The sequence below is a fragment of the Polypterus senegalus genome, chromosome 4 (genome assembly GCF_016835505.1).
Source record: "Polypterus senegalus isolate Bchr_013 chromosome 4, ASM1683550v1, whole genome shotgun sequence".
Lineage (NCBI taxonomy): Eukaryota > Metazoa > Chordata > Cladistia > Polypteriformes > Polypteridae > Polypterus > Polypterus senegalus.
This window is the reverse complement of record NC_053157.1, coordinates 80,039,936-80,062,695: the sequence shown is the minus strand read 5'-3', so window position 1 is coordinate 80,062,695 and position 22,760 is coordinate 80,039,936. Positions and strand designations below refer to the sequence as shown.

At 39.3% G+C, this 22,760-nt stretch overlaps 1 protein-coding gene across 1 annotated transcript in view; it reads right to left on the bottom strand.

The window, feature by feature from the left end:
* Positions 1 to 22,760, bottom strand: part of zdhhc2 (zinc finger DHHC-type palmitoyltransferase 2) — a 249,563-nt gene that overhangs the window by 27,268 nt on the left and 199,535 nt on the right. Inside the window, exons 7-8 of the mRNA XM_039750921.1 lie at positions 19,887 to 20,007; positions 5,171 to 5,303 (exon numbers count right to left, since the gene is read on the bottom strand). Of these exons, the coding sequence (XP_039606855.1) occupies positions 5,171 to 5,303; positions 19,887 to 20,007 (254 nt within the window). The remainder of the gene's footprint in view (positions 1 to 5,170; positions 5,304 to 19,886; positions 20,008 to 22,760) is intronic.

Below are 22,760 nucleotides of genomic sequence, written 5' to 3'. Positions count from 1 at the left end.
GAATATTTATAAACAGTGTGGGAGAGTTTCTAAGGGCTTAAAATATATAAAAATAACCATACAAACATATGGTTTCTACTTTGTGGATTTTCACCTATCGCGGGGGGTTCTGGAACGCAACCCACGCAATCGAGGAGGGATTACTGTATTTCATAAAATCCAGCATGCACCACTGCTTCAGTCATATGTACAAACAAAATTTCACCCATGTTGTTGGCTTTGCCTTCATGCTGTTTGTCATTCCAATTCTTGACTTAGTTGCTGGCATTCTTTCATTTACTGCAAGGTTATTGAGAGGATGGCAGAAGGCTTTACAGGAAAGCTGCATTGTGCTTGTAAGAAGCTTTACCTGAAACAATCTGTCATGCTCTGATGTTCCTCACTTCCTGTCATTTTCTTTGTCCTCATCTGGACCATTCATGTGTACCATTCAGGAAATGGTTCTCTATGGGCCATGGTCATCACTGTGGCTGGTAATGGCACATAAGAAAATGATATTATACCATCTGTAATCCCTTGTTTGACCTAGTTTTACTATGGGAATATACTGTAAAAATGTATTGAATCCAATGTATTTGTAGAGTTCCTCTATTTCAGCATCAGTTCATTTATACATACAATAGCAGTTCATCTGTTATTGTCAAATTAGGCAGAACTCCAGCCCTTCCCCTCTCTCTGTATATATACAGACAAAGAGAGAGTGCAGTTGAAAAATTTCTAAAATCTATATATATATATATATAAAATGCTATATTCATGATTACTCATGAAATACTGAGACTGGAACTTCGATCTTAGTCTTAATGAAAAGCTTATGACCTGACTTAATAGAAAACGTTTTGGGAGTAGGAACCTGATGGCCATGAATGTGGTCATGTGTTTATGGTAAAGCGATTAAGAAACCAATTGATAACCCCCGTAACAGCAAAAAGAGAAAGAAAAAGAACAGCAGTGATATGTTCTGAGAGTCAAGCAAAATGTTGAAGACCAGATGAAGAGTATGGTTAAAGTCTAGGATAGACAATGTAAGAATGCTCCAGCAACAGAAATGCATGGCAACCACTACTTATCAAAGTTACATCAGTGATGTGATCCATTGTCAGGCTGTATTTTTTATTGTTGGAAACAAAAGAATGTGTAAGAAGTCCTGACCGTTCCTATCACTATCACCACTGGTGAGAGGAGTTTTCTTCTTTAAAGCTGTTTAAATGTTACCTGAGATCTGCTATGTGCCAGGAGAGGCATTTGACCTGAACTTCAGTATCAATAGCACGCAGTGTTCAGTGTTCTTTGCATCTCGAGGACATGGTAACTGCATTTGTTGTAGCTAAAACCTGCAAATAGCAATTTTGAAATTTACACTAATACAATTATGAGTCCCTTTTTTGTTTTTAAAATTTTTGTTTTGTCCAGTGTTAATTTATATCTTTAAATATTACAATGTGAAATCTCTTATATATATTTCTCTTCTGGTTTTTCCTGCTTCCTCTTCAAAACCAGTCCCCCCCCACACGCAACCCACATGGCATTTCTCGATTCCTATTCCTCCTCTTCCAAACACTTCCCCACGCTGCCTGCGGCCTCCCATACAACCCCACGCCGCTTTTCTCAATTCCTATTCCTCCTTTGGACTACCACGTTCCCCGCTCCTCTCTCATTACCCCATTGGTGTCAAACACTACCCTATGTCTAGCCTGACCGCGTGACCCTTCACTTTGGCCATGTGTGTGCCTGGGAGTCTTTTCCGTAGCCTGCTACAGGAAGGTACTCTCTCGACCATTGGCATTGGTTTCACTCCTTGCTATTTTTGTTATACTGTGACGGTTGTTTCCTAAGCCTTTGTTATAAAATGAATGACAGTATCTTCTCTGTCGACGGATTTTTGTACAACGTCATCTCTATTCCGGGATTCCGGCAAATGCCTGTTCCTATCAGTGGGTTATTTCTTGACACAAACAGACTCACCTTCTCCATGACTATCAACAAGTCCCAAGGACAAACGTTTACAAAGAATTCCGTTAATCTACAACAGCCAGTCTTCAGCCACGGTCAGTTGTACGTGGCTTTTTCTAGGGTTAGATCTTTCGACTCATTATCTGTCGTCTCCAGCAAAACACGGTGGTATAGCAGGTCCACAGCTCACTGAGCAAAGACCATTCATTTTTAAATAAATAATCCCCGTTCTCGTGGCGGCATAGCGAGAGGGCATTGGGTTGAAGGGCTCCCGAAAAGCTATGGGAGTGTGGAGCCAGAGCCCACATCGTCACATTTGGTGGCAGCGGTGGGATGAGCTAGCAGTGGAGGACAGAAGAGGAGACAGAGCAGCAAGTGGGATTGGTACCTGACTTTTTGGAAGGACCCACGTACCTAAGCCAGAGGAGGACATTTTTAAGGACTGAGCTTTTTAAGGACATTTATTTATTGCTGGTTTTTAATTGTCTTTTAAAGTTCTTATTCTTTTAATGTCCTGTTTTAATGAAGGGGGCTTGGGTTTGTTTTATTGTGGGGAGTTGTTTTAATGCTTTTATTGGTTTTAGTGCAGTGTAGAGTGGCCGAGCTGTGGACCTGAGCTCCAGTTGCATTGGGTTGGCAGTGGTGTGGAGCCTTCCCATGCAACTGGAGTTTTATGGGGGGTGGTATGTGGTATAGCGGTTCCACAGCTCACTGAGCAAAGACCATTCATTTTTAAATAAATAATCCCCGCTCTCATGGCGGCATAGCGAGAGGGCGCTGGGTTGAAGGGCTCCCGAAAAGCTATGGGAGTGTGGAGCCAGAACCCACATCGTCACAAACACATATTCACAACTGCGTCTTTCAAGAAGTATTTCTTTCTTCTTGATTTCTGAATTCTTTTCTCACCCTTTTACGTTCCTATTCTTACACCGCCGTATGCTACGGCGGGCGTCAGCTAGTATGTATTTATTTCTATTAACATGTGCACATTTTATTTATTTGCAGGTTTTTAAGAAAATTAACAAATTTTGACTGAAGAGGCCTGAGTTGCCTTGAAAGCTTGCATATTGTAATTTTTTTAGTTAGCCAATAAAAGGTGTCATTTTGCTTGACTTCTCACAACAAAAATCTAGAAAAATTTAAAATAAAGGATTTGTATTTATTAAAACCTCCCTGTTGATTTTATTAATTTACACTTTGCACTAGAATAATATATTTTACCATGTTGAGACTTGGGAGGGTTGAGTTGTAGGACCCCATGGAGATTTTTCCCTGGGGCCCCCAGATCCCTAGAATTGCCTCTAAATGCATATTTGAATTTTGAAATTAAATCTGCAGATATATATTGTGTTATTAGGGCTTGGTTTGTGAACACCCCCTAGTGGTATTCTTATGTTAAGCTTTTAATTATAAAATGTATGGCCTCTCAGTGTAATGACACCTTTTATTGGCTAACTAAAAAGATTACAGTATGCAGGCTTTCGTGGCAACTCAGGCCCTTTCTTCCGGCAAGATGTAATACAGAAACGGGAGTTCCCTGTGCTTATATAGACACCAAGACAGATACAGCATACATATTGGAAAACCTTTACGTGAGACATCTTAAATGTAAACAATTAATGGACCTCTTCAGGCTAAGATTCATTAAGCAAGAGAGGAGAACAATGTATAGGTAGATAACTGTCCAACAAAGTCTTTTGAAGTTTCTGGTGAGTTATTCAATACAATTTGGGTCTGTAGACAGTTAAACTTAAATGTCAATTATTAGTATTTATTTGTTGATAACTGACATTTTTGTAATAAAAATTGGGTTCAGAAAATTGGTGGATACAAAAAAGAGGTCAAATAATTATTTTCTAATAGCATAAAGTCTAAATAAAACACTTTTACAGCTGTCAGAATGCATAGTAACGTTTTAGATATAGAGTAGATGAGTAATAATTGCACACAAATTACCAGGACAGTTACAGCTGTTACCTACTGTTATGCATTCTATTCATAATACTAATATGCTTTTATTATGCATAACTTTAGCTAAATGCAAAACAGGAAAAATAGTTGAAATAATAAAATTCTAAAATCCATTTAACAGTTTGACTGCCACAACGAAAACTGGAAAATTTGTTCCTGATTCCAATGTCAAATGAGGGTGTTATTTTAATATACTAAATGTAATTTTGTTATTGTTATTATAACTCACAATACAAATGTATTTTTAAAAAAAAATAAAAAATTAATTAAGTGACCTCGTAGTTGGCACATGGAACAGAAATTGTGTGTGCATACCAGCTGTGTGACAACTCAGCTAGGTCTAAAAAGTTAGATCTTGCACAATTCACTGCAGCTGAATGTTGCAATTTCCATTTAAACTTCATAGTGCCTCGCAATTAGGAGACCCGGGTTCGCTTCCCAGGTCCTCTCTGCGTGGAGTTTGCATGTTCTCCCTATGTCTGCATGGGTTTCCTCTCACAATCCAAAGACATGCAGGTTAGGTGCACTGGTGATCCTAAATTGTCCCTAGTGTGTGTGTTTGGTGTGTGTGTGTGTGTGTGTGTGCGCACCCTGCTCGGGGTTTGTTCCTGCCTTGTGCCCTGTGTTAGCTGGGATTGGCTCCAGTAGATCCCCGTGACCCTGTAGTTGGGATATAGTGGGTTGGATAATGGATGGATGGACTTCATAGTGGTGAGATGCTAATGATGAGAGGTATTTAAATGGTTGTGGTTTTGCATATTTATTCAGAATATGGCTAACGAGATAAAACTAACTGAAAATGAAATATTTTGTTCTATGTCACCTCGCTGATTTTTTGTTCTTATTTCATATGCTCACAGCCTCTACACTTGTTACAAATTAATATGCTCGCATTTGGCACTACAGCCCCAAAGATGGTTTACGAGATAACTTGGAGGCGCCATCTGACTATTGATCACTTACTATGAGATAACTTGTACTTAGCAGTCAATTTAATCCATGTTAGCATCACAAGACGCCACAGCCTATCTTAGCAGCACTGGGCACATGGGGCTAGGAAAATGCATCACACTAATGCATTTACATATGAAGCAGAGTGTTATAATGTGAAGTTGAATATGTAGGTTAGCGCAAATGATTTAATTCCATTTATTTATATAGACAATTTTATTAACAGGTCCATGCAGACAAATGATTTGAAGTTGTACTAAATTTCACATTCAGGATACATAAAAATATGTCTTACCTAGAGTGGATCTGTTCTTACTAACCAGCCAACAGTGATATCCAAACAATGAAGAAAGGCTAACAGAAAACATGGCAGCAGCAAAAAAGAGAAACATGATGTGGAATTTGGCTTGGGTATCAGGAAGGCCATTCTGGAATGATAATAAAAAATATATACATATTAATAATAAAATGTATAGAAATGGGAAAATGTTATTTACATATATTACACACTGTTTGAACAGGAGTCTGAAGGCAAGAAAGCAATGGTTTTATACTTAACTAATATGCACATTTTCTTAGATGAAAAGACATTTATGTCTGCAATTTAAAAAGCAGGAACAACTTCAATTGAAAGTTGCAAGCCACATTGATTGGGAGCGACACAGTCATGATTGTTTTTATAATGGTGCTTGCAGGCTTGCAAGATAAAAAACAGCAAAACCTTGTGAGCCTTGTGGTGTGACGTTACTATATGCTGTGTTCTGCATATCTATTAGAAAATTGCTCAAGTAAGTTGTATATCAATCCAATGAATAAAATGGTTTTATGTAAATACATGCTTTTAAAAAGCAAATTTAGACATAACATATTTTCATCATTTAATGTATTCTGTAATGGCAACAGTCTGACCACTGAGGCTAGTAACATTGTATTTGAATTTTACATTTTTTATTTACTCTTAAAATACTAGCAAGATGTAAAGCTCAAAAAGGAACAGAATAACCACACGGCCTGCACGGGTCAATTCACTTTTGCTGCGCATTGTCAAGCATTTAGAAGTTAGTCAAATCTTTACAGGAAATGAAGCAGATTGTTGTGTCTCACTGTAAAAAAAGCTTTAAAATATACCAGCCTTTCATCTACTGTACTTTCATTATTGATAGTTTTAAAAAAGAAAAAGGTGTAAAAATAATAAAATATACAAGATTGACATCTCTATATACTGTATAATCTTCATTTGGATCTTGATCTTTGTTTGTCCGCGAATGAATTAGAAGAAGAAGCACTAGATGGCAGTAGAGAGACAGCTAAAACATAGGCATTGCATTAAGAATCTCCTTCAGGGTTATACTACTGAAGACTGTAGTACGCCAGTCACACCTCAAAACACAGACATTCAAACTAAACAAATTGTTGTGCTTTAAATTAACTAAGGAGATCTTTATTTAGATCTTGATCTTTGTTTGTCCGCGAATTCCACGCATGCGTAGACCACCTTCCAGTTTAGTACGTTGTTGTTACTCACGGATGTCAACAATGTGCCAGAATAACAAAAGGGGTGGTGGACAGTGTTACACTGGTCAGCTCCTGAGGCCTGGTTAGAGAATGAGATTGCCGAAGATAAAAGGTACGTGCCTACGTAACATATGAATGAAAGAAAGACAGTGGGTAAAATGAATGACAACATAACAGCACGCTCTGGAAATTATTACTGTTACGCTTGTAGCCGGCGAGTGCTGCGATCTCACAGTTGTACCGTGGCTTGCTCACATGTCAGTGAAGTGATCCCTATTTATGCTTTAAAGAGCCTGGATACCTATGTGTCCCCCTTTTATAACCATTGATCCGTGTATATTGCCTTACTCTTTGGATTGCCGCAAAACAACCTGCGAGATTGGAGAAAGGTTGAGAAAACATTGTGAGAGGAAACGATAGTGTCATGAAAACGAGACGGACTGTGAATGGACAGAAGCAGAAATGCTCCTACACTACCACATAATTACTATTCGGACAGTGATTCCAAGCAGGCCATTCCTATCGAATCAATGTCCAAGGGTTTTCTTTTGTAATTTTGTTTCCCTTATAAAAAATCATAATGCTGTGTGACGAAGGGCCCAGTTCACGACTGGCAGCCACGTTTAAACAGGGAGCCCTTCACAGACAACTTTAACACGCACAACGTAGTTGGGCGCACAAGGCTAGTGTACTATATCTTTCAACATAACACAGATGTAAGAATTATTTTTGATGTCATCATCTACATTTCTTTTAATGTTCTGCTATAAAAAAGTCACCATGCGCACACACGTTCTAATCATTCTGAGAGTGAGGAGCCTGCAACATTGACTTGGCACTGAGTGTTTTGCCTCACAAAAAATTTAAATGGCTAAATCTGCACCATTTACACAGAAATAAAGTTGTTTTACTCCCTGTCTGGAACAGTTTTCCTTCACTAATTCTGCATTTGTCTACCTGTAATTTAGTGTTTAACTCTTGAATTTAGTGTTTAGCCCCGGAGGACAAGGCAAAACCTTTTATTTTGCTGGAATCCAGGCAAATGCATTGAGAAGGGTGGACACTAAATTGAGAAAAGACATTATCAGTTTTGTTAAGATTCATTCCATGTTCTAATAAATCCTATTTTCTAACTTTAGCTTGACTACCCCTTGTATTAAAATATTTTGATGATATAATGCTGGCATATTTCCAAATATTTTTCAAGATATTGCACATAAAAAACACCTAACAGGCAAGGGAGCGAATAATGTTGACCACAACTTAATGACCCAAGTTAGAAATACATTAAAGAGAAGTGTAGATGCTGTTGTTTCATTTGATGTGCCAACACATTATAATTTTACTGAATGTATATCAGTACTTTTAGAAAGTATTTTCTGTTACAGAATATAAAAGAGTTGTTTAATAGCAAAATAAAAGCATTAAAATCAGTCAAAACAGCTGAATATATGACTCATCATGGACAGCTGCCAAACCCCAATGCCCAGAGGTAATGTTCAGCACCTACACACACATACAGCCTTTTCAGAGATGATCAGTGGTAAAATTAAAGAACAAAATGTCTCTGTAGGTTCTTGTACATAGCTGGTTACCACTACATCATAGGAGGTTCTCACACATACATCCATGTTAAGACTTGCTGAAGTGGACAAATTTGTTGGTAGCCAATCATGAAAAATGGAAGAACCCACAATTGCTAATTTGAAACTGAAAAAAGAAACTGGCACTCATTAGTGTTTACTCCAAATTTAACAAAAATCAGATTTTCCTTAAGAGTTTTGATTCAATGCAATATTTCAAATATTAACAGAAATGAAAAAGGCACGGACAAAAATAATGGGATCCTCGGCCTAATATATTGTTGTATAACCTTTAGAGGCAATCCGAGAAAACAAGTAATTGATTCTTATAGCTCTCAGGGAGACTTCTGCACCTGTTAACAGGTAGTTTGACCCACTCCTTCTGCTCCAGCTATATTAAGCTTAAAGGGTGCCTTATCCAGGCTGCATGTTTCAATTCTTTTCATAGATGTTTGATAGGATTCAAAGCAGGGCTCATAGAAGGCCACTTCAGAATAGTCCAATGTTTCATTCTTCTTAAAAAAATGATAGATTGCATTAGTGCAGACAAATGGAAATTATTACTTGATGAAGATAACGGAACAGCAAAAAGAGACTAAATATATTGTTCGGATTTAAACTTTAAGAGACTTGTAGATTTTCTAATTCATGTTGCCATCTGGGAAAAAAAAGTAGTGTTTCTTGCCAATGAACAGGTGTATCCGCGAGAATTAAAAAATTTGTTGTTTGGTTAAAGTGAAATCCCGCGAGAGAAATCATTTCTTATTGGTGTGAATGCTATTGTCAGACACATTTCTTGTAGAGAGAAAGAAACGATATTCACTCATGGGCAGTTTTATGTTGCGTTGTCATGAAGTAATTCCAAACACAGAATCAAAATTCAGTGCGATATTGATGAAAAGGTAAAAGTGAAAACGAAAAGAGATTGATTATATGGTGTCACAAACTCCACTCTGAGTCATAACAAGGTTTGGGGCAGCCACCCGTATATTTGGTATCCTGGCTGCGAACTTGCAAAAGTATAAACAGCACTGATGTGCACAAAACTGAGTCCAAAACAGACCTGAGGCAATAGGGAAAAGGTGGGGGCTTTTAAAGGGGAAGACAGGAAGTGAGGTCAAAGGGGTCCGGCTCATAAGGGTCATAAGGGATGTGACATCATAGGGGCCGGAGCCGGCAAGGTCTCCTTCCATAGGCTTGGACCTGGAAGTGACATCAAGAGGGCCAGATGGAATCTTCTGTGAATGGTCTACAGGCAAGGGATAAAAAGAGTCAATGCACTCTGCCACATCCTAGTCTGATTTGGAATTGCCCTTACTCAAGCTCTTTAGCTGCCTCCCATGCACACGTGTGTGACAATGGACATAAGTGATATGATAGAAGTACGACGCGCAAGATGCAGATCATGTGGCGCGGCAGCAGCAGCAAGCCAGCAGCTGATCGAGCAAAGAGGAGGTAAAAAAAAAAACAAAAACTTTATTTGTTTCCCATTGTATCACCATTTAAGAGGGGGTTTTCGGAGGAGTGACAGTTTGGCCATGGGCAGGTTAATTGATATGCTCAGAGCCACACAGTGAAGCAGGGGCAGAATTGGAACCTATACTTGTGCTTCAAGGTCCATTGCCATAGTTCAATATTTCTTAAACTACGGGTCACATGCCAAATTGGGTTGTGGACATATTTATGGTGGGTCGCCAAATGATTGTGCAGTAAAATTAGTCTAGTTTGCTCAAGCTCAAATTCTGTGCCGCCCTCTGTTTCGAGAACTATTTAATGTGGAAATAAGTGAGAGATGCCACCAATAAACAACACTGCTGATGTATCATAGAAAGCTTTCTTTTCTTTGGTTCAAAAATGTAATAAACTAGCTATGTAAGGCTGTGCTGTAAAAAGCCTCGGGTCATAGAAACTATTAAAATCGTCAGAAAAAAACTGAAATGTAGAGATGTCAGATAATTGAAAGAAACTACTCTAGGCATCTCTCTCCTAGGAGGATTTGTTTTGCCGATGTGCTTGCATCGCTTGTGCATTAGCGGTAGGAGGAAAAGTAAAAGGGATACCATTTGCCAATGTTAGCGGCTAAGCAACTTTGTCTTGCTTCTGAGGTTTCGTTTTGCTGACACGTTGGCCTCGCTTTTGTTATTAATGGTAACCAAGTTTTCTGTTTCCTCGGAGGTGGAGTCCTTACCCCAACTCCACCTCTCAGTTCCAGGCCGGAAAAACACACACACTTCCATGTGTAGACATTTATATATAAGATATTCCCTGAAAAACCACCACCCCTCTCAGAATCTGTGAAACAATCAAACTGAGATGAGTGAGTAGCAAAGATATTAAAGGGGGATGAGAGAAGGGAATGACACAGACAAGCTTGTGAGAGACCGTGTTGTTAGTTTGAGATGCCGAAATGAAAATAACGTGTATGACAGAAGGATGTGACGATATTTGGGGTGTTGTAAGGTGTGAGCATGTATGGTGGGCTTACATACAGTGCACTTTTCGTGGCTCTGATCTAAAAGCTTGTGCCTCATTGCATACTTGTCATTATAATATTTATTGAATCTAAAGCTGTTACAGTGACTCAGTGAGGAAAACATTAAAAGGGTCAGACAGGCTGTAGAATGCAGCCACGATGTGTCAGTTTAAACATTTCAAACTGGATTGTTCACCAAATTTTTCATTAGGATTATCCTATCATTTGCCTATGATTTTTAGGAATAATTTAGCTATGCAGTTTAGTCAACTGTTAAATGAAAACGGAATATACTGAACAATTTGCAAACTCATTTAGCAAAATGTATTGTTAATGGTGGAGCTCTCTGAAAATGTTATTTAAAAACTAATGTTATTTAAGACAGGGTGAATAAACTGCACAAATGATTTTTTGACTACTTATCGGGCACCATAAGACAGGTGACTAAATTAAGTTGTCCTTTCAAATATAATCATAATCTTGAGCTGCACCTGTAATAAAGAAGAATTCTTTCAGCTTTATGAAATCTTACACTAAGCATTTATTCTGGCAGTTAAATACTATTCCCTGTTTTGAATCGTAATTACTGTTTTATCTATACTAATAAAAGGCAAAGCCCTTACTGACTGACTTACTCACTCACTCACTCATTAATTCTCCAACTTCCCGTGTTGGTAGAAGGCTGAAATTTGGCAGGCTTATTCCTTACAGCTTACTTACAAAAGTTAAGTAGGTTTCATTTTGAAATTCTACACGTAACGGTCATAACGGTCGACAACGTCCGCCATGTTGAACTTTCTTATTCATGGCCCCATCTTCACGAAATTTGTAGGCGGCTTCCCTGCGCTAACCGAAACCAATGTACATACTTATTTCGGTGGTATGACACCACTGTCAGCCGCCATATTGAACTTTCCAACATCACTAATTCTCCAACTTCCCGTGTAGGTAGAAGGCTGAAATTTGGAAGGCTCATTCCTTACGGCTTACTTACAAAAGTTAAGCAGGTTTCATTTTGAAATTCTACGCATAACGGTCATAATGGTCAACAATGTCTGCCATGTTCAACTTTCTTATTTACGGCCCCATCTTCACGAAATTTGGTAGGTGGCTTCCCTGAGCTAACCGAAACCAATGTACGTACTTATTTCAGTGGTATGACGCCACTGTCAGCCGCCATATTGAACTTTCCAACATCACTAATTCTCCAAATTCCCATGTAGGTAGAAGGCTGAAATTTGGTACTTATTTCGGTGGTATGATGCCACTGTCGGCCGCCATATTGAACTTTTCAACAGTCTTTGTTACTTATGGGCCCATCTTCAAGAAATTTGGTACGCGGGTTCCCAACGCTAACTGAATCCTCTTTATGTACATATATGTCCGTAGCCTGCAGCTCAGTCACCGTGTGAGGCGGCGTTGGGTCCCCCATCCAAACGCCTCCCACGTTGTTGGCTGCCTGCCTATATAAGGCCATCCGTCGCTCCAGTCTCTTCATTTCCTTCCTTGCTTCGGCACGGGATTTACGTCTCCCTGCTGATAACTACAGCCTTTTTATTTAATCCACGGCTTCTCTGCTGTTTTATTGTTTGTTTATTACGATTATAGTTATTGTGTAAGTATTTTAGACTTACTTTACATTGTTCAGGTACCCATTTCCTTTATCATTCCAACCGTACCCCATTAACATGTCTATCGAGGTGATCACCATCGATCAAAGAACTGTCACTTACTGAGTGGTTTCCATGCCCGGAGATGGCACCTGCCTTTTCCATTCTCTTTGTTACATATTGCACGGCCATATCAGGCTCACTCTTGATATCTGGAGAAACATTGTGTCTTATGTATTGAATGACTGGGACAGGTTCAAGGTGTGGACTGATGACGGTACAGGAGATAATTATACTACACAGGAGCACTAGAAGAGTGAAATGCTTAAGCCCTTTACCTATGCATCTGCATGTGAGTTGATGGCTGCTGGTGAATTGTTTGGTTGTCGCTTTCAAGTGTACCGAAATGGCCAAATATTTTACGCCTTTCGACAACCGCCAATGCCTCTTAAACATCTTAGATTGACAGGTGACAATTTCAGTAGTGGACACTTTGATGTTTATGAATGTTTAAACTCTCAAAAGCTGAATGTGAAGTTATCGATGAAACTGGTTGTATACTTACAACGCTTGACAGATGCCGAATGTCTCTTCAACACAAATCCTACAAATACTGTCGTAATTGAAACAAACCATGAAACTCAAACCGATTATGACAGCAGCAATCCAAGCTGTGAGATTTGAAAAAAGATTACTGTTCACATGGCCAACTGTACGTTGCATGCTTAAGAGTAAGCTCAGTGAACAGCTTGGTCATATTACAACCAGAGGGCCGAACTCACAATGTGGTATACAAAGAGATCCTTAACAAATGAATATTGGTATATTTTCCCTCAGTTTAAAAAGGTTTAATTTTCTTCTTAATAAAACTTTTAAGGCAGTACTTTGCCGCTGCGAAGCGCGGGTATTTTGCTATATATATATATATAGATATAGATATAATGTGTGTATGTGTTGTGGTCCCCAGCCGGGACGCCCAGTCGGACGAGAGGAGGGCTTCTGCCTCCTCCAGACCGCGAGGGGGCGTCCGTCCTGGTTACAGCCCTGTAGGGACCTGTGGCCACCGCCAGGCAGCGCCCCGATGCCGGTTTATCCCGTGTGGTCCCCGGCCGGGGCTGGAGCCTTGGAGCCGTGTGCCTCCTCCAGACCGAGAGGGGGCGTCCGTCCTGGTTATGCAGGAGGCCTCGGGTAGAGGGCTTGGAAGCCCAGCCATGTAGGGACCCGTGGCCACCGCCAGGCGGCGCCCCAGTGCCTATTTATTCCGGTAGCCCCGCACTTCCGCCACACCAGGAAGTGCCGGGGGGAAGACGACAGGGGACACCCGGACGGCTTCCGGGTGCGCAGCCGGCACTTCTACCACACAGGGGTGTGGCCAACTCTAATTGCCGGGAAGCAGCTGGAGCCCATCCGGGTTCCCATAAGAGGGGCCGCCTCCCTCCAGTCATTGGTGGATGTCGGGAGGTAGCGAGACAGAGCTGGGGAGAGGACTGGAGACGGCCAGGAAGAGAAGGCACAGAGACTGTGAGCCCTGGACTTTGGGGGAATCGGTGCAAGAGGCCCTGGGGTTGATGCACTACAAACTTGTAAATATTGTAAATAAACGGTGTGTTGGGTGAACTTAAGATGTCCGTCTGTGTGTGTACGGGCCAGCTTTCACAGTGTATATATATATACTGTATATATAGATATACAGATATATATATATATATATATATATATATATATATATATATATATATATATATAATGTGCGTGTGTGTGTGTATGTATGTACAGTATGTATGTGTATATATATAGAGAGAGATATAGATATATATAGATATTAGATATATATAGATATAGATATATCTACTGTATATATAATGTGTGTGTATGTGTATATATACTGTATATGACAGCAACACTCATAACAGTGACAAAACAATTACATTGACAATCATGTTACGTTATTTTCAAAATGTTTCCTTTAATTTTTCATTACTTCTTTAACACACTACTTCTCCGCTGCGAAGCGCGGGTATTTTGCTAGTTTATTTCTATATTATTGTTAATGCTGGACAGTGTGCACCCTTCATACCCATAAAGCTATTCCTTGATTTTAATTCCCTAAGGAAGAAGGGTGTTTTCTGAATGGTTCTGAACATATTTTCCACTGGCATCTTTAGCATATTTCTGTTTCATTTAATGAGCAAACTGTAGTCTTTTGAAAAGCCTTCCAAGTCATTCACTAATTTATAAAAAGACGCAGATCAACAGAAAAAATACTGATGATTTGTCAAAACTGAAAATGAAGCATGCACTGTGACATTTTACAGCAGGGGCAAATGACAAAATGTGAAATGTGTTAATAGCAGAGCTATTTGGAGGATTTGCTTTTTAAAAATGTTGGCTGAAAAAAGTGATTAATGTCAGTGTGGTTTAGAAGATAATTTTGCTATAGGACAAGACACCTTTTCCTTTGCATTTTTTCCAGAATAATAGCAAGTAAACAAAGGAAGAAATGTTTACTAAAACTAAAACATACAAGGGAGGAGACAAAGTTAAAAGCAAGTAGACGTAAAGCAAAGCCCTACTATAATTCTTGACCTAGCAATATGGATCTTGAATCAGGTAGGATGGCAAGTCCTACAAACATGCTTCTTCTGAAGCTTTGTCTATGTCTCTCATGACCCAGCATCTTTTTCCTGTTTATTAGCCCTTTGTACCAACCTACCTCTCGATCCTAAGCTCAGTTCAGCCTCTGTCATGAAGTGACTGTAGATACTTTCAAAGTCACTTGTAGCCAAACCCTGAAACTTCCAGGTTCAGAAGTGGCCCTACATTTGCTACAGGGACAGCAGCCTAGGACACCCTAGTGATTCTCCTCGCTGAAGTTTCCATAAGGTCTGGATTGAAATCCTTAAAAAATGCAACATGCTCCTACTGCTTCCACACAATAATGAATGGTGGGGGTTGTGTACAATGGGAATCTGGCTAGCCTTTTCCTTTTAAAGGGCAATGTAGTTCCATTGCAAATGTCAGGACCAAGTTATACCCGCTCTGCAAACCAGAATATCCTCCTTCCAACCTCCTGTAGTCTGTTTCTCACTATGTGAAGGCGGTCTAACATCCTTGGCACCTGCTGCGTCATAAATCCTTTGGTGTTTCAAGGCAATATTATATTTGTCATCCTTCTCTCTGATCATTTAATTTTACATGTTCTGGACAGGTCTATAGATAGATAGATATGGCACTATGGCCTTTATAAATTTGGCTTTTTATACAAGTTCTTCAAATAAATAAATACATAGTTAGATATTTAAGTCAATAAATAAATAAATATACACACACTGGAATGACTATAAAGCAAGAAAATTCAAAAGAAAGAAAGAAAATTTTACAGTCACAGTCACAATGAGTCATTATGCAGACGCATTGCTGTTGGTATAAAGGAGCCCCAGTAGTGTTACTTTACACACTTCCGTTGATTGATTTGTTAGCTGAAAGTCCTCAGTGTTAGTGTGTCACAGAGGGAATGTGCAGCATTATCCATAATGGGACTCAGTTTTGTTTTAATTCTCTTCTTTGCTACGACCTCCAGGGTGCACAGAGTGCATCCTATAACTAAGCTTACCCTTTTAATTAGCTTGTTGATTTGGTAGGCTTTTCTTGAAGTGATGTTACCTCTGGCCATCACAGAGTTATAGAAGATGTAAAGGATGTCACTTCCTATATTAAAGGTTGCACTGATCCATTGCAGTTCCCTTGCTGACAGACAAAATGCAAACTGAATGGAGCCATAGTTTAGTATCTCACATTTTCTTTAAACTGCTCCCTCACCTAGTCTTGTGCCAATGATTTCTCATCCTCTTTCCAAGTGGGCATTTCTCCTGTTTTCCTTAAAATGGTTTTCTCACCCATTCACCTTTCTCTCTTTTTCTCTGTTTCTCTAGTGTTCTTGCCACTTCTTCTCCTGCCCAAGACCGCTTTGAATGCCCTCATCAACTGCAACCACCACCTTGCCTCCTACAGCGTGGCCAGTCCTTCAGCCTACCATCTGAAGACTCTTAAAGGAGCACTTTTAAAACACCCTGGCTACCCATTCGTGTTTACTGTTGACGCCATTCATCCATGCCCTTCTGAATCTTGACCACACCAGTAAAAGACCAACAAGATGATTTCCTTTGCAGACTGTTTTAATTTCCTGAGTAGCAGCAATCCAAAGCCCCTAATGCCTATCTGATAAAAAGAAGGTAATTGAAAGATGGCCCAGAGAATGACCTCCCATATGGTTACATTCCCTGATGGTGCTCCTACGATGATGCACTTTTCCATGGAACAATTATTAGTGTTTCTTGACCTACACATATTACAAATTATGTTCCCCAATCTCACTCATTTCTGTCTCACTTGTGCTTTTATTTTTGGAATCTAAGATACACAGAATGGAAAGTGATAACTACTTGAATCCAAATAATCAAAACCTTCATTCAAATGTTTCCACCTACTACAGGAGTAAACAGATATCTGACCTGATATCTTTCTCCTTCATTATTATAAACCATTAATCTTGTAAATTCGCAGCATAGTAGCAGCAGAGTTTTTCAATCAGAGTCTCAGGGAATGAATGAAAGTCATCTATTGATAAAACTTACTATGGCAACAACATTTTTTTCTTTAACGCATTTTCATACAAAGAACGTAGCTCAAAGTGCTTTACAAGATGTCAAAGAGAAAGTTACAAGAAAAGAAAAAAAATAAGGTTAGGTAAGAATATTAATGAATAAGTAGCAAAGAAAAATATATAAATAAAGCCATATGCTCTTATAAAACATAGATATGTTATCATTAGAAGAGTAGCATCCTTATATATACAGTAGCATCCCTATATATATTCTGTAATATCATAATGCAAATCTCTAAAGATGAGTCCGGAGATAAGGTCAGATGGCTGGGAGGGCAGAAAAAAAACTCCAGTTAAGTGTGGAGAAAAGCTGAAAGACCGCTCAACCCCCATTGACCACTCTACTGAAAATACAGTAAATGTTCCTAAGTCATCCTTTGTTGTTTTCAGATCTTTTCGAAGCAGCACTTGCCTTCATTCCAGCATCACTAACTCTCATGGTCTAACTCAGCTCAGAATTGTACAGAGTTGTACTTCACACAAGCTTCTCTCAACTTAGATTATGCAAAATAAACCTAAGACAATACTGTAATTATGAACAATGTTGTTAGGCCCATGCTTTACAGGTTAACATGTTATGGAAAGACTTTGTCAGAATAAAATTTTTACTTGCTGATGTATTAGGTAGTTTTGGATTCCCAATAATCGCTAACTGTCTTACAGCAGTATTCAGCACTCAATGTGACATTACCTGTGAATAAACCATCTGTTATGGTAAATGAAACTATGTGACTAGCAAACTATCATATCCTATTTAACTATTCTACCATACTCTGAAAAGTATGTCCTATTTTAATTACAATTAGGGAAAAAAATCAAATTGACTTTATGAATAATTGTCCAAAATGCATTCATCCATCCTCTTCTGCTTATCCGAGATCGGGTCGCGGGGGCAGCAGTTTGAGCAGAGATACCCAGACTTCCCTCTCCCCGGGCACTTCTTCTAGCTCTTCTTGGGGAATCCCGAGGTGTTCCCAGGCCAGCCAAGAGAGATAGCCCCACTAGCATGTCCTGGATCTTCCCCAGGGCCTCCTCCTTGTTAGACGTGCCCGGAACACCTCACCAGGGAGGCGTCTAGGAGGCATCCTGATCAGATGCCCGAGCCACCTCATCTGACTCCTCTCGATGCGGAGGAGCAGCGGCTCTACTCTGAGCCCCTCCCAGATGACTGAGCTTCTCACCCTATGTTTAAGGGAAAGTCCAGACACCCTGCGGAGGAATCTCATTTCGGCCGCTTGTAATCGTGATCTCGTTCTTTTGGTCACTACCCATAGCTCATGACCATAGGTGAGGGTAGGAACATAGATCAACTGGTAAATTGAGAGGTTTGCCTTACGGCTCAGCTCCTATTCACCACGATAGACTGATGGAGAGCCTGCATCACTGCGGACGCCACACCGATCCGCCTATCGATCTCACGCTCCATTCTTCCCTCACTCGTGAACAAGACCCCGAGATACTTGAACTCCTCCACTTGGGGCAGGATCTCACTCCCAATCCAAAATGCGTTCAGAGTTTGATAAACATTTATCAACATTGTTCTTAATTTAGTTAGCTAAGACTCCTGAATCTCTCCTAGACTTTAAGGAAGCTTTAATGTATTTTAGTGATTGCTTCTTATTGAATCTGATCATTTCTTTGCTCTTTAGCTGAATAGAGGAAGGCTTTTCAGATTTGATTTAAATAAGATGTCTACAAACTTAAAATGAAAAAGGCAGGGAGGTTTATGTTATTGAAAACAGAAAAGCTGTTTTATATCTTGGCAGAAACCATAAGCTGGCTGCATTAAACTGACACATTTAAACAAGTTCTCGAAAATCCTTAAGAAAATAAAGGGCAACAGATCTTACAGTAACAACGCAAAGCATTTTAACACAAGTAGCAGCACAATGCTTAATTGAAGCTTTGAAAAAAGAACAGCATCTGTAATTAAATATGATTACATGGCAACTAGAAATAAATGTAAACCTCGAAGAATGGTTGAATTCTACCACTGGGCCGTTGGCTTACAAAACAGATTTGATTTTTTTTTTTTTAACATTAGAAAAGAAAACACTTTTGGCGATAATTGTAAGGCCATGGACTTGAAGGCATTTAGAAAAAAAATAATGTACATATTTAGAGTACTTATTCAAATTTGAAATGCAAAAGTGTGTGTTGAACAAAAGTGGAATAAATGTGCATCCCTGAAGCATTATACCTAACAGAAACTATTAGGAGTAACTGCTATCTCTGTTACTCATATTTGCTTCTCCAATTAACATCTTTCAGATGAACAATAAAATAAAAAATTTTCCCTATTATTCTGGCTTGATTTTATTTATCAAGTAATCAAATGTTAAAATTGTATTATTATCTAAAAGTCTGATCTGGAGGTGAGTTAAAAAGAAAATTTAAAAACTTTACTTTTCATTTTATTGTCAGAACAACATGAGCTATATGGAATTTGATTTAAAAAATATAAAACTTCAATACAAGCATACAACATAAAGAAAACAGCTATTATTAATATCGAATAGCCTACAAAATTAAAGCAAATGCAATTAAACTTACTTGTCGAATGATTGACGTCTAACAGATTGGTGGGGAATGCTGTTATGAAATATGGTGGTCATGGTCTTGATTGACTTTGTTTATCGGACAAAGAAAAATAGAAAACGAGACAAGATGTGTAGTATCGGGATAGATCTTAAAGTCTTATGTTTCGTTTTGAAAAGAAGGTAGAACCCACATGGCAAGCAGTGATTTTAATAGCATTGCACAGCACTCTCTCCTGCTGCTGCCCTCAGCTAAAAAACTACAACCACCCTTTAAACAAAAGAGATTTAGAAAAAAATCACTGTGTGACACTGTGAACTTCTCTTTTGAGCTTTTCTTGACCATAATAGACCTCCCATGTTGCAGTTTATGGGTTTTGGTTCCTAGAAAGTGAAATTTTCCACTACATCAACAAACTGGATATTGATGTACTGTATACAGAAATGAGATCAATCTTTTGCCTCATATCCAATAATTATGTTACACTGATATCTAATTCCAGATCACGTAAGCTAAACCATTTGATCATCTCAGCCATCCATTACCTGTACAGATTTCTTGTAGTTTTGTCTACGATTATCAGAAACCAATGTTATAAAGTAAACCATAAAAAGCAGAATGATACTTACAGTCCAGAATTTGATGAAGTACTGTAAATCTGTTGCTGCGATGAATAGGCAGTAAAGCAAAGAATATGCTAAGAAAAGGAGGAAAAACTTGTAGTTGGAGAATCCCACACAATTGTTAACCCTGAAGTAAAAGGAAAAAAAAGCAAAATAATTTACAAATGTAAGGGAAACTGGAATAAAAACATGAATGCTTTGCTTTTTTTCTGATTCTTGTGTAAAAATATATTAAAAGCTAAAAGTGGAAATAATAAATCATTGAACCACACTAAAATAAACTGCACAAAAAAATAAAATTAGCACTTTTCGATCAGAGTATAGCATCAAGTCAGTGAAACTTCTGAGCTATTGATCTGGTCAGTTAAGTAGCAGAGGGGGTTGTTAATCAGTTTCAGCTGCTGTGGTGTTAATGAAATTAACAACAGGTGCAGTAGAGGGGCAACAATGAGATGACCCCCAAAACAGGAATGGTTTAACAGGTGGAGGCCGCTGACATTTTTCCCTCCTCATCTTTTCTGACAGTTTCTTCACTAGTTTTGCATTTGTCTATGGTCAGTGTAACTACTGGTAGCATGAGGCGATACCTGGACCCTACAGAGGTTGCACAGGTAGTCCAACTTCTCCGGAATGGCACATCAATACATGCCATTGCCAGAAGGTTTGCTGTGTCTCCCAAGGGCATGGAGGAGATTCCAGCAGACAGGCAGGTAATCTAGGAGAGCTGGACAGGTCTGTAGAAGGTCCTTAACCCATCAGCAGGACCGGTATCTGCTCCTTTGGGCAAGGAGGAACAGGATGAGCACTGCCAGAGCCCTACAAAATGACCTCCAACAGGCTACTGGTGTGAATGTCTCTCACCAAACAATCAGAAACAGACTTCATGAGATTGGCCTGAAGGCCTAATGTCATCTAGTGGGTCCAGTGCTCACTGTCCAGCACCGAGGAGCTCAATTGGCATTTGTGATAGAATATCAGAATTGGCAGGTCCACCACTGGCACCCTGTGCTTTTCACAGATAAGAGCAAGTTCACCCTGAGCACATGTGACAGATGTGAAAGGGTCTGGAGAAGCCATGGAAAAAGTTATACTGCCTGTAACATCGTTCAGCATGACTGGTTTTGTCGTGGGTCAGTAATGGACTGGGGAGGGACGCATAGACCTCTACAGGCTAGACAATGGCACCTTGACTGCCATTAGGTATCGGGATGAAAGCCTTGGACCCATTGTCAGACCCTATGCTGGTGCAGTGAATCCTGGGTTCCTCCTGGTGGATGACAATGCCCGGCCACATGTGGTGAGAGTATGTAGGCAGTTCCTGGAGGATGAAGGAATTGATACCATTGACTGGCCACCACACTTTCCTGACCTAAATCCAATAGAACACCTCTGGGACATTATGTTTTGGTCCATCCAATGCCACCAGGTTGCACCTCAGACTGTCCAGGAGCTCAGTGATGCCCTGGTCCAGATCTGGGAGGAGATCCCCCACAACACCATCTGTCATCTCATTAGAAGCATGCACCGATGTTGTCAGGCATGTATACAATTACACAGGGGCCATACAAAGTGCTGCGTACAATTTTGAATTGCTGCAATTAAATTTTGGCAAAATGGACTAGCCTGCCACATAATTTTTTCACTCTGATTTTTGGGGCGTCTTTGAATTCAGGGCTCTGTAGGTTGATAATTTTCATTTCAATCAAACGATGTGGCATCCTTTCATTCCTAACACATTACCCAGTCCATATCAGTATAGATAGCCAGCAGGATTTTTTTCCCATTGAGATCTAATGTGTTTTCAAATAGTTACTTACATTTTTTTGAGCAGTATACAATCATTAATTTTCTGAATATGCTGTCTCTGACATACAGTAGGTGCACATGGAGCAACAGTTCATTGGGCACAAAACATTCACCAATTTTATTGTACCGTATATTTGGTGGAAATGCCATTATGGAAGTATCTTGTAATTGACTCATAATGGGGGGTGAGGCTGGAGTAGAATCCCAGAGTGCTTCCTTCCCTACCAGCTTAACTGCTGTATTAGTCCACTACTATTTATGTGTTAGTTTTCGCACATTTTACAATTCACTGGTCCTAAAACAACTATATAAACTATTAAGGAAGAACATATACAAAAAATACTGCATATAAATTTTAGTAAATGTGGCTTGAAAGTTTATAATAATAATAATAATAAAAGGATAAGTGTCTCTGTGTCCAACTGGTTGCTATGTCTCTGTCATTCCAGCAGATGGCACAATTCCAACATTAACACTGCTACTTCCAATCTTACACCAAATGGCATATAACAGAGACATACACATTGAATTTGAACACTCCAGCAGAAGTTGCAACTCAAATATCTGTAGTAATGCATTTTATTGCTATAGATGTTTGTGATGTGCCATCTGTTGGAATGTCAAATGCGATGCATTTTATTACTACATGCATTACAAAAGACATTCCAATAGATGGTGCACTGCAAATGTTAACGCTCAGAAGTAAGTTGATCACTTAGTGTTTTACCTGTCTTAAGACGGGTAACACAGCTAGTTTTACATAAACGCAGTCAAACAGCTATGTATTTTCAAGAGCTAAGTATAGGGATGGTGAACAAAATAATGGAAATACTAAAAAATATGTAAATATTTTAGACATAGAAAGGAGTAGTGCCACCTAATGTCTTCAGAATGGCCTCCTTCTTGGATTAGTGTTACTCAAGGCTTGACCCCTCTGTAGTGAGGTACTACACTATTCTTCAAAAGGTAAAACAACTTTGCACTTTGAGCTTCAGAACTTAACATAAAAGTTCAATGATGTTTAGATCTGGAGAATGGTGGGTTCATGCGGAGAGTCTAAGTTCATGTTGGTGT